Below are 17,757 nucleotides of genomic sequence, written 5' to 3' on the forward strand. Positions count from 1 at the left end.
CGAGGAGCGCGCTTACGGCGCTGCTCTTTCAAACCTTGTTTCCCTTTACGGCAATCGCGAAAGTGTCGTGAACGTGCTGCCGCCGATCAGTCATCCAGTCGGCTGGAGTCGGAGGTGGTATCTCTAGGGGTGTGCTTGTTGGGGTCAGGGTAAGGCTGCGGGACGGGGTCACCGGGCGTGAAGGATTTGAAGGGCGTTGTAGGGGCCGGTGGAGAAAGGACTGGATGCTCTGGGGCGGGTCATTAGGATATAGCTGTGTATGGACTCGCGCGAGGCGAACACAGTCCTTCCTGGCGCAGGGTGGCCTCGCGCGCGGGGTTGTGGGGAGGCGAGGGGCGACTGCCCCCTTGCTCCTCTGTGGAGACATTGGGGTGGCGGAGCGCCGGCGCGGGAGCCGGGGGACTGTTGTGTGGGAGCCAGAGGTAGGGGTGGGAAGAACCATGGAGGGCCAGCCTGAGCGGGCCGAGGGCTGGGAGCGCTACCCGTGCGGAACGGACCTTGCCTGTCAGGTCCACACCCTCCTGCCCGAATTCTGGCAAGTCCACACACCGTGTGGCATCCTCTGCCGGGTTTGCCTCTCCTTAGGAATGCGGTGCTGATGTTTGTGGCTGGGACTCGATTCTAGTTAGCAACTTTTCTAGAAATTTCAGCCTATATTGATAAGCTGTGAGACTGCTAGCCGGCGCTTATTTCAGCAGTAGTCTTGCAAGGAGAAATAACCAGAAGAGTTGCTGGTGTTTGCCAGTATTCCCAGAAACACTGCATGAATGGGATCTTTACGTTTAGTCGTGTTTAACTTGTTTTCTCCAATTCAGTGCTTGGCATTTTGGTGTCATTTTTGCCATTTTGCATCATTAGTATTAAATATATAATTTTGCTTGAAGTCTTTTAGTTCATCAGTAAATCCGTAGTATAATAGTAGGCAAATTCATAGTTGTCTTTCAGCAAATGTTAGTGTCTTGTATATGGACAAAGAATAAAGATGTATTGCCTCCTCGAACTATTAGGAATATGTCCAGTCCGTAGATGTTGAGTTGAACGACTTATAACACAAGTTAGACTTTGGTAAGGGCATTTAGAGCATTACTAAATTAGAGCCATTGCCATTCACATAAAATTCGTGATTGAGGTTCTAAAAGTATTTATTTGCCTATTCGTTTTATGCTGAGAAAAACTAGTTAAAGCCCCCTGCACAACTTGTCTTTCTAACACTTCTAAGAAATAAATTAGGTAAATCTACCTTGTGTTAATACCAATTACATTTTATTGCACGATTTCTTTGTTTTCTAGGCTGCAGATTTGTTTTTTAAGCTGGCTAAAGGTGCTGATGTTCTTTTTGAGGGTCATGTTGTGCTATTTTTTTAAGAGACTAGAAAAATAATCTATAAAATGCCAAGCTTTTGCTGATGTTTGTGTTGTGTGTGTGTGTGTTTTAAGGAGGAAGAAAGCTATTTCCTCTTTTAAGGAGTGCAAGATTTCACTTCAGCAAAACGCTAGATCTAAATTGTGTTACACAGCCCTGTTTTTGCTTCCGAGTCTGCTGAAAAGGCTTTTGATTTTGTAAACTTGCTCTATGTATCACTTGTTAAATAATGCTGAACTTAATCCTGTGATCCTATTAGTTTTCTTTTCCTTTTTTTCCCTCCTTTCTTTCCTTGTTCTTTATAATTTGCCCTTCCTTTCTGCTAGTGTTGCCATGAGTATTTTTCTTTAGCCAATTACCTGTGAAAAGACTGTAAACATACTGCTGAATCAGTGCAGATCAAAACTTGGCACCCTTAGACATGGCAGGGATGGACATTCTGGAATTTCACACAACAGGTTGTATATTGTGTAAGCTTACCTTATGCACTGCTCAGGAGTTAGAGTTTTGTTTTTTGTTTTTTGTTTTTCAATGTGATACTTGTCAGCCGTTCCCCATGCTAAAGTCCACACAGGAATAATGTAGCCAGTATGCCATTATCCTCAGCTGATATAAATGCAGCCGTTGTGCATGATAGACTTTTTTAGTAAAGGTATTGATTAAATATCTCTGATTACTTTTCTACCTTTTTTGGATTTTCCACATAAATATTTATGCTTGCACAAAGAAAATTCTTTGTCAGACCGTATGTGTTTTCCTAGTTCTCCTCTGGACTTACAAAACAGTTTGTTGATAGCATTCATAACTTAGCTGTTTATGAAACCCCACCCTCCCCCTTTTGAGCTTCTTAAATGTATGGAATGGTATATTTCAGTCTTTTTGTTTCCTCAGAGTCTGGAACAACTGTTTATTAAATACTAGACGAGTAATATTTGTTAATTGTTCAGTAAGTACTGGTTACCTACTAGTAGGGTGTGGTGGCACACGCCCGTAATTCTAGCTACTCTGTGGCTGAGACACAAGAATTGCTTGAACCCAGGAAGAGGAGGTTGCAGTAAGCCAAGATCACGGTACTGCCTCCAGCCTGTGCTACAGAGCGAGATCCTGTCTCAAAAAAATTAAATTAAATTAGATTAAAATAAGTATTGATTATCTACATAGTGCTAAGTATGGTATGAGCTTGTGGGAAAAGAATGTTAACAAGACAGGCTTGGCCCATGCACTTGTGGAGTATACAGAAGTGTGGGAGAAAGACCAAAAAAAAAAAAAAAAATCAAACAAAAATAGTTCAAAGTGTGATGAGTGCTTTAAAGGGAGCAGAGTACTGGAGCCAGATTTTAACAGAGGAGGGGAGTTACTGATTACAAGTGAAAAGGCTACAATAGCTATAGGACTGTGACAGTATTATTATGAACTGACTTACAGCGTTACAGCTGATGGGAATTTTATACAGTTTAAAATATTCACTTGTGCTATTATGATATATGAAAACATATCCTCAGTGAACAAATAATTTTGGCTGTGTTCTGAAGTTACAGATTTCTTTATAAGCACATCGGTTGCTTTCCATTACATCCAAGTAAAATCACAACTCTGCATTAATTCTCCAAACTTCATTTTATCTCGTTCTTCCATCTGGTTTACTCCTGTCCATCCGTGGTGATCTCTCTTGTACCTGAGCAAGACAAACTCTTTACTGTAATCTCAGGGTGTGTTCCATTTTCTTGGATTATTCTTCCTCCTGCTCTCCTAAAATGTCTGGCTCCTTCTTTTCCTCTGAGCTTGGTATAAAAGCTACTTGAAGACTTCACCCTATTTAAAGTGTGTACCCCCAGCTATTTTCTATCTTGGCACTTGTTTTCCTCATTGTGCCTATCACAGTGTGTAATTTTTTTATTTGCTTGTTTACTAGTTTTTATTTATTTTCCCACTGGACATAGGAGATGGGATCATGTCAGCCTAATTCACTGCATTTATATGTTGGTTGAGTGCATTGGAAACTTATAATCTATTTTCTTATAAAAACTATTAAGACTGGTGGCTAGGTTTCTGAGCTAGCCAGCAATAATTTTAATTTCTTACTTTTTTTTTTCTTTTTGTTACTTATACTGTGGTAAGAAAAGGACATTTTCTGCTCATCCTTTTGGTCATAGGCCTGACTCCATATAAAAATTACAACTGGCTAGAAAAACTTTTGGGTTTTTTTGTTTGTTTTTCAGACATGATTTTGCTGTTGCCCAGGCTGCAGTTACAGTGGCATGATCATGGCTCACTGCAGCCTCAACCTCCAGGGGTCAAGCAGTCCTCCCAACTCAGCCTCCCAAGTAGCTGGGACTGCAGGCACAGGCCAGCATGCCAAGCTAATTTTTTTGTATAGAAGTGGTTTTGCCATGTTTCCCAGGCAGGTCTTAAACTCCTGAGCTCAGGTGATCCACCTGCCTCAACCTTCCGGAGTGCTGGGATTACAGGCAATGAACCACCGTTCCCAACATAGAATAATTTTTTAATATTCTCCTTCCTTCGTGTATTCCCATCCCACATCCGTTTTTCCTTTCTCGCCACGTTGTCCTGATATTCCTATTGTAGCCACCTACCTACCCTATGCAGCTCCATTGAGATATGCTTGCTTTTAATTTGCTAAAATTCAGAAGTTCCTGTTTTTTTCTGTAATGGTTTTCATGGTCAAAGACCCTGGATCTCAGATATGACAGAAGGAAGAGTGGAGATGAACCTGTGATAGTGACTGCAAACTCTGTATCTGTATGTATGTGTTGAAAGTAAAGTAGCCACCTGTAGGTCAGAGACTACATGTATCTGAATTTATATTTGCAGTGTTGTTGTTAATAGCTTCACAGAGACATTGTTGCTGTAATGTTGGCAAAGAAAACCTTCAAAAATTCATTGCCTCTTTTCATGTATAAATTTATACAGTGGCTAGATCTGGAAAGGTTTGTCAAAATGTAGATTTTTATAAAAGAGAAATAGAAGGTTAAAAAACCATCTAGGTCGCAGAAGGGAAAAACTGAGAGGGAAAGTATCCATTTATCAACTAGTCCTGCCAAATGTTCAAACTTAAAACCATTAGGATCAGTTGCTTATAGCTATTCAGTGCCAAAAGCAGGCTAGCACTCATCTTTTTTTTTTTTTTTTTTTTTTTTTTTTACAGTAAGAGAATAGAATACTGCAACAGTAAAATACAAATGGAATTGACTAAATTTTTAATTCCCACTTCAAGTGGAATTCCATAAGAGCTATTATTTACCAAATACGAAAATTTATCATTGCTTGACTATAGAAAATTTGGCTACTATGAAGCTAAGTGTATTGGTGGTTATTGATCTTCCATTTGATCTAAAGTGATCTTATCACCAGTTATTTAATATTGTATAAACATTACTTTAAAACAGTTTTAATCAGTAACTTTGTGATACAGTTGTGTGAAAGAATTCCTCAAAATGTAAGGAATTAGCTTTGATTTTTCTCCTTGATTTGAAATACTAAGTTTTTGGGTTTTTTTGTTTGTTTGTTTGTTTTAAGACAAGTCTCACTTTGTCACTCAGGCTGGAATGCAGTGGTGCGATCTCCGCTCACTGCAACCTCCACCTCCCAGGGTCAAGCAATTCTCCTGCCTCAGCCTCCTGAGTAGCTGGGATTACAAGTGCCTGCCACCACACCCGACTAATTTTTGTATTTTTAGTAGAGACGGGATTTCACCATGTTGGCCAGGCTGGTCTTGAACTCCTGACCTCAGGTGATCCACCTGCCTCAGCCTCCCAAAGTGCTGGGATTACAGGCATGAGCCACCCTGCCCAGCGAAATATTAAATATTTTTATTTCAGGGCACCTCAGTTGGTTAAATTGTGACACTGATGAGTCTCTTGAGATTTTTGAAAATTTATTTAAGGGCATTAACTTGACTATAGCGACTATTTTCTAAACGAAATATTGAGATACGTGATTGACAGAGGTCATTCACCATAGGTCATTAGTAACACTGAAATTTTGGAATTTGATATTTATGGGCATATAGGAAAAAAGTTCTGGTCTGTATGTGACACCAACATTGTGTTCACATGTCCATACTAGGCTGTGGGGTGAGTGTCCCCCTGGCAAGTACCTACTTGTCCATGTGGTTACTCATGAGCTGAGTGCCTACATTACATGTTTTGTGGCATGTGACCCTGTGGCCCACTTCCCAGAATGCACATGTGGCCTGGGTTCATAGTCCTCTAGCCATGGCCCAGTCTCAGTTCAGTGCCTTCCATCCTGGGCAGCAGGAGCACCATGCTCCAGTCTACCACAGCTGCCTCTGCGCCTTGGCCTGGCTTCACTGCATTCCAGGGACTATATGCTGCCTCCCCTCCACCCCAGACAGGGAGGAACCTGCCGCTCTCAGGACCACCCTGCAAAGGCAGAATAAACCAGATCCTCTCACAGCAAAAATAGTTAAAAGGGACAACTGAGCATGTTTTGATAGTAGATCCATTGTTGAGATGTCCTAAACCCATACCATTTCTGGCACTTTGATCTTGCTTTATGGATAGTTTCCAACTAGAAGATCAAAGTATACCTATGCCACTAATCTTTTTGTTCTATTAAGATTCTTTCTCTCTTTCTTTCTTTTTAAAATAATCTTACGGTCTCTGTTCCTCCTTCTCCTAACTATGGTAAGTTTCTCACAAGGTTCTTTATTCATTTTTTTCTTTCCATGCTTAATCCCTTTGAGAACTTTTCTACTTCCTAGTTTTTAACCAGAATAGCTTTTAAGTTGATGACCTGAACTTTTCACTCTTACCAAAACTCCAGTTTTTCGATTTTGTCTAAAACATCTCTACTTAAAAGTCACATGTGTATATATATATATACACACACACACACACATATATATATATATTCCCTTCCTACCCTCGTCCCTAGTTCCCTTTCACCCCCTGCACCCTAAAAGTCAAAAAATAACAAACTGATTTTTCTTTTCCAGCTTGCCCTTTTGACAACAGTACCAGTAATCTCTAGCAGTTGACTCTTTTTTTCTTGTTTCCTCACCTCTCATATCTAATTCTTAAGTACTTTCTGCTGAATCTTCCATTTAAATAGAAATTACTTACAGATTTGACTGTCTTTCATATTTTCATTTTTACCATCCTACTATAGGCCCTCACCACTTCAAACCATTGAGATCACTGTAGTTACTAATTTTTAATTGTTCTCACTATTTTCTCCATTCTGATTCATCTTGAAAATACTCTTGTATTTCCTTATGCTACTTGATTACTTATAATTGTTATCTCTAATCTTTACTAAATGAAATACAAATACTTCAGGAATTAAACTCAAGGTCCTTTATCAGCAGTCATCACTTGACCCACTTTTACTTTTTTTCCTTCTACTTCCTCAGTTCATCAGGACACTCTGCTAATACATATATACTGTCTTAAAGTTAATTTTTTTCATTGTTGTTTATCTCCACCGAGAATACCATCTATATTCGTTTTTACCAATAAGAAGTTTTATGTTTTGGTTTAGTTTAAACAGAAACCCTGTGTTTGTTTGAATACTATTTGGTTTAGTTTAAACAGAAACCCTGTGTTTCTGTTTGACTGCTACTTACCAGCTGTGTGATTTGGACAAGTTAATTAGCCTCACTGAGCCTTAGTTTATTTTTCTGTAAAAATGGGGATAATTAATAGTCCTTGCCTTCTAGGGTGGTGATGAGGATTAAAGGAGTTAGTATATAAAAAGTGCTTAAGTTTTGTAATATGAAGGGCATGCCCGACAAATGTTAGATATTACTATTAAATAAAAATCTAGTTTATCATTCCTCTGATACTAATATGATTTGCTAGCCTTGAGACCTCAGTTTCCGTATATGTGTAATGATGAGATGATTTCTAACATTTGTTGCATTATACAACTGAAAACTGTGTGAGATCGAAAAAGAATATGAGCGTCAAAGTCAGACAAACTATTGGATAATAGGAAGTGTACTACTATTAAAGTCTTTTACTGTTTTTTGCCTAAAGTTGAGGTTATACACTTTCAATAAGAACTAGAACCAAAATCAGGTCCCTACTTTTCTGGTCCTGTTTGATACTTACTAGTTTACTGACAATTTGATTTTTTTGTTTCCTTATTAATATTGGCATAAGATGTAAATAGTGGCTGACAAGTGTAATTTTTGTTTTTATTTTTATTTTTATTTTTTTTAGGTAAGCACCAGCCACAAAATCCTACAAAAGAAGGTAAATTACTATCTTTAAATATTAAAAAAAAAACAAGATCCATGAGTGGGCATCGATCAACAAGGAAAAGATGTGGAGATTCTCACCCGGAGTCCCCAGTGGGCTTCGGGCATATGAGTACTACAGGATGTGTATTAAATAAATTGTTTCAGTTACCAACACCACCATTGTCAAGGCACCAACTAAAGCGGCTAGAAGAACACAGATATCAAAGTGCTGGACGGTCCCTGCTTGAGCCCTTAATGCAAGGGTATTGGGAATGGCTCGTTAGAAGAGTTCCCTCCTGGATTGCCCCAAATCTCATCACCATCATTGGACTGTCAATAAACATCTGTACAACTATTTTATTAGTCTTCTACTGCCCTACAGCTACAGAGCAGGTAAGAGTTTCTTAACAGATCTCAATATTTGCTGTATACCAAAAACGTTGTAATTGGGATCTTGGGGTCATTTTAACCAAAGAGAAAGTAATCTGACAGCTATCTGTCGACTATTTTAAAATATCACACACACTGTGATAAAGCTTATAAGTACAACCTACACACTTGCTTATTAGAAACCAGAAGCAAAGGATAGACTGTGATCCTAGTAGTTAAATTAATGTTAGCAGGGATTAACATGTAAATTGTTCCTTTTAAAGTCACTAAATCTCAATTTTTTACAAAAAAGTTTTTCATTCTTTTAAATGGTAGAATAAAGTCTTAGCAAAAAAAAAAAAAAAAAAAAAACTGAGAAAAGTCTCTGGTATTTAATATGGCATGACTGTAAACTAGCCTTATCAAAAGGTTTTTTTTCCATTCTAGTGAGAAGTTTTAAATTACCTTTCTCTCTTCCTTTAAACATGTATGCCTGATGGACTTCAGGTATATGGCTTATTATTCTAACAATTGTGACAAAGGAAGTGTAAGAAAAAGTCAATATAATGTATTTCCTATTCCATATCTTGCTCTGGCTACCATTAAGAAATGATGCATGCTATTGCTTACAAAGACTCACACAGGCCTTCTCAGATCCAAGCCTCTCTTCTACTGTTACCCTCTGTTACCCTCTGTACTCATCACTTGAAACCAAAACTGGAACTCTTTCTCAGAATAGATAATTGATATTTATTTCTTTGGTTTTAAAATGTCCTTACCAAAACATGAACTAAGCTAGTTAGGTAGATGAGAGAATTATAAGCATTTGTTCTGCCTGTATTAGTTAGACTGATCAGTTTCTGGTAATTCAAGACAACAGAAGGTAATTCTAACTAAACATGTCAGAGTGACTGAGCTAAATGAGACGGTAATGGCCACAACGTTCCTTAGCTTGTTTTAAGCTTGAAGTAATTTTTTTAAGTAATCTTCTAGATTATTTGTCCCTTGAGATAAAATTACCACCATTCAACCCTCTATTCTTTTCTGTTTTCATCAATTTGTCTGTTGCCATAGGTTAAATTAAAAGTCATTAAAGTGAATGGCTATTGAGGGTCACAGTTACCCACAGAACATGTGATTTCTGTCATTCGCCAGGTTTTCATTTCCCATTACCCTTAATTCCTCTTTTACAAATACAGTCCATACAGATTTTATAGATGTAAAATCTGGTTTCTCCTCATCTTTCTCATCTTTTTTTTTTTTTTTTTTTGAGACAGGGTCTCCGTCTGTCACCCAGGCTGGAGTGCAGTGGCGCTGTGTTGGCTCACTGCAATTTCCTCCTCGGGGGTTTAAACAATTCTCCCGCCTCAGCCTCCCAAGTAACTGGTATCACAGGCCCACACCACCACGCCTAGCTAATTTTTTTATTTATAGTAGAGACAGGGTTTCACCGTGCTAGTCAGGCTGGTCTGGAACTCCTGACCTCAGGTGATCTGCCAACCTTGGCCTCCCAAAGTGCTGGGATTACACTGAGCAACCAATACAAAACCAGTGCATTATTTAAATGTGTCCTTGGATTCTTTATCACATATCCTTTAAATTGTTTCACTTGAGGCTTATCTGAGAATTTGACTGCCACTGCCGGAAGGGTTTGGTCCAAATCACACAAATCATTAGAGATATAGTAGAACAGCAGGGAGGTGGGTTGATTCCAATGGAAGACCTCCAGTACTAAACTAGTTCTAGGATGGGGATCAAGGAGTGAGAGCAGGTTCAAGGATAGTTCGGCCACTGATAGTCATTTATTGAACACCCCAGAGTATATCAGGTAATGTGTTCCCCTATAATACTTTTTCTTGGCCTCTGTTCTTAAGTGATTTGGAATATATGACTAGCCCAGAAATTAGTTAAATCTTTAGGGAGACTTCCAGAATGGAAGCTATTCTTTTCACTAGTTGTAATGGTTCAGAATTGCTGCTAGGAATGATCAAGGCGGGGTATAACTGAGCTGCTGTTTGTTTCTCTGCAAAGGAAGGTAATGTCCTACAGTGGAGATGCCTGGATGCATCTTCAGCTACAAGGTAGCTATGCTTATTAGGCTCAAAGCAGAATGCATTGAAATAGGTCTTGGTTGTTTTCTATGACAAGTTGTTATTATCTCTGTGATCTTCAGTAAGATATGTAAATTCTCTAAGTCACCTTCTTTAAATCTTATTTTGTGGTGTGATGATCATACATTCAGGGTACCTAGCATATAATGTTCGAAATAGTAGATGGTTATTGTTTCATTGATCAGAAAGATTAGGTATATAATCTATTCTTCCACAGTCACCTTCCCATTCGTGATTTCCTCTAATAATACATAATATGTCCAGTCACAAATTCATCTAAGTCCTTATTTCTTGTATATTTTTCTTTATCATCGTGTTGGAGTCAGAGAATTTCATAAATTTTATCACCCAGGGAAGTTCTCTTTCGTTATATCTCTGATTCTTTTGGGCCTTGTGCCAGTGGATGATCATTAAGTTTCATGTCTACTTGTATAGTATTACAAACTTCCATTTATTTTTTATGTTACTAATTTTTTTTAATGTATTAGAGTTTCAGACACCAATCTTTCTGGTAGAAAGGAAGGTCATTATTATAATAGTTTAAGCTCAGTTTGTTTCTTTTCTTAGAAAAAGCAATCTTCCTAGTAGATAAGAAAATAAGTTAGTCTTTATTTTTCACATTCTAAAGGTAGAAATACAGACTTCTCTCTTTTTATATGGAGAGCCAAAATTTCTCCTTGATCTGTTCATTACTCAGTATTTAAACTTCATTAGCTAGTAGCTTTAGTTTTAGTGTCATAAGTTAATTTGGAATTTCTCTTGTAACTTGGTACATATATACTTGTGTTCACCTTGCCACCATCCACAAAAAGAGTCAGACTCTGTAAAATATTTGAAGAGATTTATTCTGAGCCAAATATGAGTGACCATGGCCTGTGACACAGCCCTCAAGAGGTCCTGAGAACATGCCCAAGGTAGTTGGAGCACAGCTTGGTGTTTTTTTTTTAGTTTTTTTTTTTTTTTTGAGACGGAGTCTCGCTCTGTCGCCAGGCTGGAGTGCAGTGGCTCAATCTCAGTTCGCTGCAACCTCCACCTCCCTGGTTAAAGCGATTCTCCTGCCTCAGCCTCCCAAATACAGGACTACAGGCGCATGCTGCCACACCCAGCTAATTTTTGTATTTTTAGCAGAGGCAGGTTTTCACCATGTTGGCCAGAATGATCTCAATCTTTTATTCTTGTAATCCACCTGCCTTGGCCTCCCCGAATGCTGGAATTACAGGCATGTGCCACCACACCTGGCCAGCTTGGTATTATACATTTTAGAGAGGCGTGAGACATCAATCAAATACATTTAAGAAATACATTGGTTTGGTCCAGAAAGGCGGGACAACTCAGAGTGGAAGGGCTTTCAGGCTATAGTTGAATTTAAACATTTTCTGGCTGAGTTTGTCTAAAGATCTGGGATTGATAGAAAGGGAATATTCAGGTTAAGATAAAGATTGTGGAGACCAAAGTTCTTTTGAAGTCATAGTGACTGTCCTTAGAGACAATAGATGACAAACGTTTCCCTTTCAGATCTTAGTTACTATCTCTTCAGGATTGGGACGGTCTGGAAGAAAAAGATCTAGCTATTTTAATAGAGGTTCTTTACAGATGCAAATTTCCCCCTATAAAGAACAGCTTTGCAGAGCCATATCAAAATATGACCAAGAAACATGTTTTGGGGTAAAATATTTTGATTTTCTTCCTTGTCTTGTAATGTTATGCCAGAGTCAGGTTGAAAAGTAAGTCAAGATATATAGGGTTAAATAAAACCCATCTGATGAGAATTTATGATTTGTAGGGCATGACTCCCCAGACTCCTTAGATACAAATTTGGGCAAGGTAAAAATCAATGGTTTAGTCCTCATCACAAAAGATAGATAAAGGAAGTTGGTGTTAACCTGTATTATACCCTTAAAAACCAGAAATGCCATTACCAAAAAGAGTTCTGTCAAGTTTCAATATAACTTTTTGAAATATTGTGAGTTGTTTAAATGCTCATTTGTTTTTGTTTTTATATTGCTAGTTTTAATGCTTTTGATTCACCTCACTAAAAAATAACTTGTTAGATTTTTTTTTTTGGCATAGAAAAGTGAAAAGAAAATGAAAATGGCACATTGTCTATAACTTCACTGTCCAGTTAACTTATGTTGACATTGAAAAGTGAAGGGGAAAATAATTACATAGTTGGAAAAATTCAAAGAGTGGCATAAAACAGAAAGTAAAATTTTCCCTATCTGCCTTTCCTTCCTATGCCTCACCCTAAGCCCTCTCCTCAAATGTAATAAAGTTTAACAGTGTTTTTGTGTGACAAATCACACCCTAAATTTTATTGAATAGAAAAAGCAACTTGCGGAACACACAGTGCACCATTTAGAAATTGTTTAAAATATGCAAAATAAGCCTTTATTGTTTAGGATTACATATATATGTAATCAAGTCTAAAAGCAAACATGGGAATAATAAAGACTAAATTCAGGTTAGTGGGTACTTTTAGGGGAAGATTGCATGATGGATTGGAGAGAGCTGTTCATGGTGCTTCAATTATGCTTTTTAAGCTGAGAGGTTTGTCAAGGGTGTTCATCATATTTTTAAAACTTTTTGTATGTTTGAAATAGTAATAAAACTCATATTGTACCTGCCCATATATATGCCCACCAAAATCTTAGGAGTATTTTTTTCCTTTTAGTTGACACATAATAATTATATATGAGATACTGTGTTACATTTTAAAACACATATACAGTGTATAATGATCAAATCAGGGTAATTATATCTATCTCCTCAAAGATTTATTTCTTTGTGTTCATATTCCAGATCCTCTCTTCCCGCTTTTTGAAAATATGCAGTACATTATTGTTAGCTATATTCAGCCTACATTACTGTAGAGCACTAGAACTTATTCCTCCTACATAGCTGTAACTTTGCATCTGTTAAACTATCTGTCCCTATCCTCTCCTCCCCTCCTCCTTACCCGTCCCAGCCTCTTGTTTTTTTTTTTGTTTTTTTTTTTTTTTGGAGACGGAGTCTCGCTCTGTCGCCCAGGCTGGAGTGCAGTGGCCAGATCTCAGCTCACTGCAAGCTCCGCCTCCCGGGTTTACGCCATTCTCCTGACTCAGCCTCCCGAGTAGCTGGGACTACAGGCGCCTGCCACCTCGCCCGGCTAATTTTTTGTATTTTTTAGTAGAGACGGGGTTTCACCGTGTTAGCCAGGATGGTCTCGATCTCCTGACCTCGTGATCCGCCCGTCTCGGCCTCCCAAAGTGCTGGGATTACAGGCTTGAGCCACCGCGCCCGGCCCGGCCCAGCCTCTTGTAACCACAATTCTTCCCTTTACTTCTGTGAGCTTTTTTTTTCTCCCGCTCCTGCGTGTAAGAACTTGCGGTATTTATCTTTCTGTGCTTGATTTATTTCACTTAATATGATGTCTTCCAGGCTCATCTGTGTTGCTGGGAATAACAGGATTTCATTTTTCTTTATGGCTGAATAGTATTCCATTATGTATATTTACCACATTCTTTATTCATTTCTTTGTTAATAGATGTTTAAGTTGATTCTGTATCTTGGTTATTGTAAATAGTGCTGTAATAAACATGGGGGTGCAGATATCTCTTTGATATCCTGATTACCCTTCCTTTGGATCAATACCCAGTAGTAGGATTACTGGATCATATGGTAAATCTTAGTTTCTTGAGAAATCTCCATACTATTTTCCATAGTGGCTATATTAATTTACATTCTTGCCATCGGTGTATAAGAAAGAGCTCCCTTTTCTCTGCATCCTCACCAGCATCTGTTAACTTTATCTTTTTATAATAACCTTTGTAACTAAGGTAAGATAATACCTCATCGAAGATTTGATTTGGATTTCCCTGATTATTAATGATGTTGAGCATTTTTTCATATATTTGTTGGCATTTATATGTCTTTTTTGAGAAATAGTTGTTCAGATCATTTGCTCATTTTTTGATTGGATGATTAGCTTTTTTGCTGTTGAGTTCTTTGTATATTCAAGGTAATATCCCTTGCCAGATGTATAATTTGCACATACTTACTCCCATTCCACAGGTTCACTCTTCACTCTATTGATTGATATGGAGAAGCTTTTTAGTTTGTTATAGTCTCGTTTGTCTACTTTAGGTTTTGGTTTTGTTTTTGTTTTTGAGACAGAGTTTCACACTTGTTGCCCAGGCTGGAGTGCAATGATCTCAGCTCACTGCAACCTCCGCCTGCCAGGTTCAAGTGGTTCTCCTGCCTCAACCTCCCAAGTAGCTGGAATTATAGGCATACACCGCCACACCTGGATAATTTTGTGTTTTTAATAGAGATGGGGTTGGTCAGGCTAGTCTTGAATGCCTGACCTCAGATGATCCACCTGCCTCCGCTTCCCAGAGTGCTAGAATTACAGGTGTGAGCCACTGCGCCCTGCTGTGTCTGCTTTAATTTTTCTTGCCTGTGCCTTTGAGATCTTAGCCATAAAATCTTTGCCTAGACCAATGTACTGAAGCATCTCCCGTGTTTTTTCTAGTAGTTTTATACTACTAGGTCTTACATGTATGTCTTTAATCCATTTGAGTTGATTTTTGAATATAGTGAGAGATAGGAGTCTAGTTTCATTTTTCTGCATGTGAATATTCAATTTTCCCAGCACCATTTATTTATCCTTTCCCCACTATATGTTCCTGGCATCTTTGTCAAAAATCAGTTGGCTGTAAATACGTAGATTTATTTCTGGGTTCTCATTTCTCTGGGTCTGTATATCTTTTTATACCAATACCATGCTGTTGTGATTACTATAGCTTTTTATTATATTTTGAAGTCAAGTAGTGTGATGCCTCCAGCTTTGTTCTTTTTGCTCTAGATTGTTTTGGTTATTCTGGGGTTTTTGTGATTCCATACACATTTTCGAATTTTTTTTTCTGTTTCTGTGAAGAATGTCATTGGTATTTTGATAGGGATTAGCGTTGAGTCTATAGATTGCTTTGGGTAGTATGGCCATTTTGACAATATTAATTCATGGACATGGGATGTCTTTCCATTTTGTGCGTGTCCTCTTCAGTTTCTTTCGTTAGTGCTTAGTAGTTTTCATTGTAGATATCTTTCAACTCCTTGGTTAAATTTATTCCCAAGTATTGTATTGTATTGTATTGTATTGTATTGTATTGTATTGTATTGTATTGTATTGTATTGTATTTTGTTTTATTTAGCTGTTGTTAATGGGGTTGTCTTCTTGATGTTTTTCCAGCTAGTTTGTTATTGGCGTATGGAAATGCTACTGCTTTTGTATGTTGATGTTGTATCTTGCATATTTACTGAATTTAACAGTTCTATGCGTTTTTTGATGCAGTCTTTAAATTTTCTCATATATAAGATCATGTCATCTGCAAAGAGGGACAGTTTTGACTTCTTCTTTTCTAATGTGAATGCCCTTTGTTTCTTTCTCTTGTTTAATTACTCTGGCTGGGACTTCCAGTACTATGTTGAGTGTGGTAGGTGGGCATCCTTGTCTGGTTCTAGTTCTTAGAGGAAAAGCTTTGACCATTTCCCCATTCAGTATGATGTTAGCTGTTGGTATGTCATATATGGTCCTTGTTGTGTTGGGGTATGTTTCTTGTATGCATAATTTGTGGTGATGTTTTATCTTGAAGAGACGTTGAGTTTTATCAAATGCTTTTTCTGAGCCTATTGAGATGATCATAGGACTTTAGTTCTTCGTTCTGTTGATGTGATATGTCACATTTATTGATTTGCATATGTTGTACCATCCTTACATCCCTGAGTTAAATCCCACTTCATCATGGTGAATAATCTTTTTAATGTGCTGTTGGATTTGGTTTGCTAGTAGTTTCTTGAGGATTTTTGTATCTGTGTTTATCAGTAATACTGGCTTGTAGTTTTTTTCTTTTATTGCGTCCTTGTCTACTTTTGATATCAGGGTAATGCTGGTTTCATAGAATAAATTAGGAAGAATTTTCTCTCCAATATTTTGGAATAGTTTCAGAAGAATTGGTGTAGTTCTTTAAAAGTTTGGTAGAATTCAGCAGTAAAGGCATTTGGTCCTGAGTTTTTCTTCGTTGGAAAACATTTTAATATTTATTCAATCTTGTTATTTGTTATTAGTCTGTTAAGGTTTTCTGTTTCTTTTAGTTCAATCTTTATAGGTTATACATGTCTAAAAGTGTATGTCTTTCCTCTAGGTGTTCCAGTTTCTTGGCATATAGTTGTTCATGACAACCTCTAATGATGTTTTATATTTCTGTGGTATCAGTTGTAATGCCTCTTTTTTTGTCTCTAATTTTATTTATTTGGGTCTTCGCTCTCTTTTTCTTGGTTAATCATAGCTAATAGTTGGTCAATTTTATTTCTTTTCGAAAAACCAACTTTTCATTTTATCATTTGTGTATATATATACACGCAATATATATGACACATGTCATGTGTGTCATATATGTATATATACATATATATGACATATATATTCACCTTTTTGGGGGTTTTTTTTTTGAGATGGAGTTTCGCTCTTGTTGCCCAGACTGGAGTGCAATGACACTGCAGCCTCCTCCTCACCTGGGAGGCAATTCTCCTGCCTCAGCCTCCCCAGTAGCTGGAATTACAGGCATGCGCTACCACACCCGGCTAATTTTGTATTTTTAGTAGAGACGGGGTTTCATCATGTTGGTCATGCTGGTCTCGAACTCCCGACCTCAGGTGATCCACCCGCCTTTGCCTCCCAAAGTGCTGGGATTACAGGCGTGAGCCACCACACCTGACCAGATATTCGTGTACATATATACACACATATACACATATGTGTGTATGTATATATATTCTATTTCATTTCGGTCTGATCTTCTAATTTTGGATTTGATTTGTTCTTGCTTTTCTGGTTCTTTGAGGTGCATTATTATGTTGTTTAATTGAAATCTTCCTACGTTTTTGATGTGGGCATTTATTTTGCTTTATTCTTTCCTCTTAGTACTTCTTTTGCTGTGTCTCTTAGGTTTTGGTATTTTGTGCTTCGGTTTTTATTTTTTTCAAAAAATTTTTTACTTCTTAATTTCTTCATAGAGTCATTGGTCATTCAGGAGCATGTTGGTTAATTTTCATGTTTTTGTACAGTTTGCAAAGTTCCTCTTGTTTTTGATTTCTAGTTTTATTCCATTGTAGTCTCAAAAGACACTTGAAATGACCCCAACACAAAGATTTAAAAATTTGTTGAGACTTATTTTGTGGCCTCACACATGGTTTGTCCTGGAGAATATTTCATGTGCTGATGAGAAGAATGTGTATTCTGCAGCCGTGGAATGAAATGTTCTGTAAATGTCTGTTAGGTTCATTTGGTCTATAGTGCAGTGTAAGTTCAATGTTACTTTGTTGGTCTTCTGTTTAAATCAGGGGTGTCTAATCTTTTGGCTTCCCTGAACCACACTGGAAGAAGAATTATCTTGGGCCACACATAAAACACTGACAATAGCTGATGAGTGGGAAAAAAAAAAAAATCTTACAGTGTTTTAAGAAACTTTACAAATTTATGTTGGGCTGCATTCAAAGCTCTCCTTGGCTGCGTGCAGCCCACGTGCCACAACTTGGACAAACTTAGTTTAGGTGATCTGTCCAGTGCTGAAAGTGGGGTAACATTTAATGGTTTTTATGATGCATCCTCCCAGAACAAGAAAAAAATTACTCTTGTACTAGCATGTGGATAT

The 17,757-nt window shown here is 37.7% G+C and overlaps 1 protein-coding gene across 8 annotated transcripts in view; it reads left to right on the forward strand.

Annotated features, from left to right (window-relative positions):
• Positions 1-17,757, forward strand: part of CEPT1 (choline/ethanolamine phosphotransferase 1) — a 46,441-nt gene that overhangs the window by 917 nt on the left and 27,767 nt on the right. For 2 of the 8 annotated variants that reach the window (XM_009215113.3, XM_009215101.3), the window contains exons 1-2: positions 3-114; positions 7,570-7,982. In XM_009215113.3, the coding sequence (XP_009213377.1) occupies positions 7,644-7,982 (339 nt within the window). In that variant the 5' untranslated portion in view covers positions 3-114; positions 7,570-7,643. Of the gene's footprint in view, positions 1-2; positions 423-7,569; positions 7,983-17,757 lie in introns of those variants that run through there. The other 6 variants (XM_021922077.1, XM_021922073.1, XM_003892372.5 and 3 more) reach the window with 4 other exon arrangements.

This window comes from Papio anubis, chromosome 1, assembly GCF_008728515.1.
Source record: "Papio anubis isolate 15944 chromosome 1, Panubis1.0, whole genome shotgun sequence".
NCBI lineage: Eukaryota > Metazoa > Chordata > Mammalia > Primates > Cercopithecidae > Papio > Papio anubis.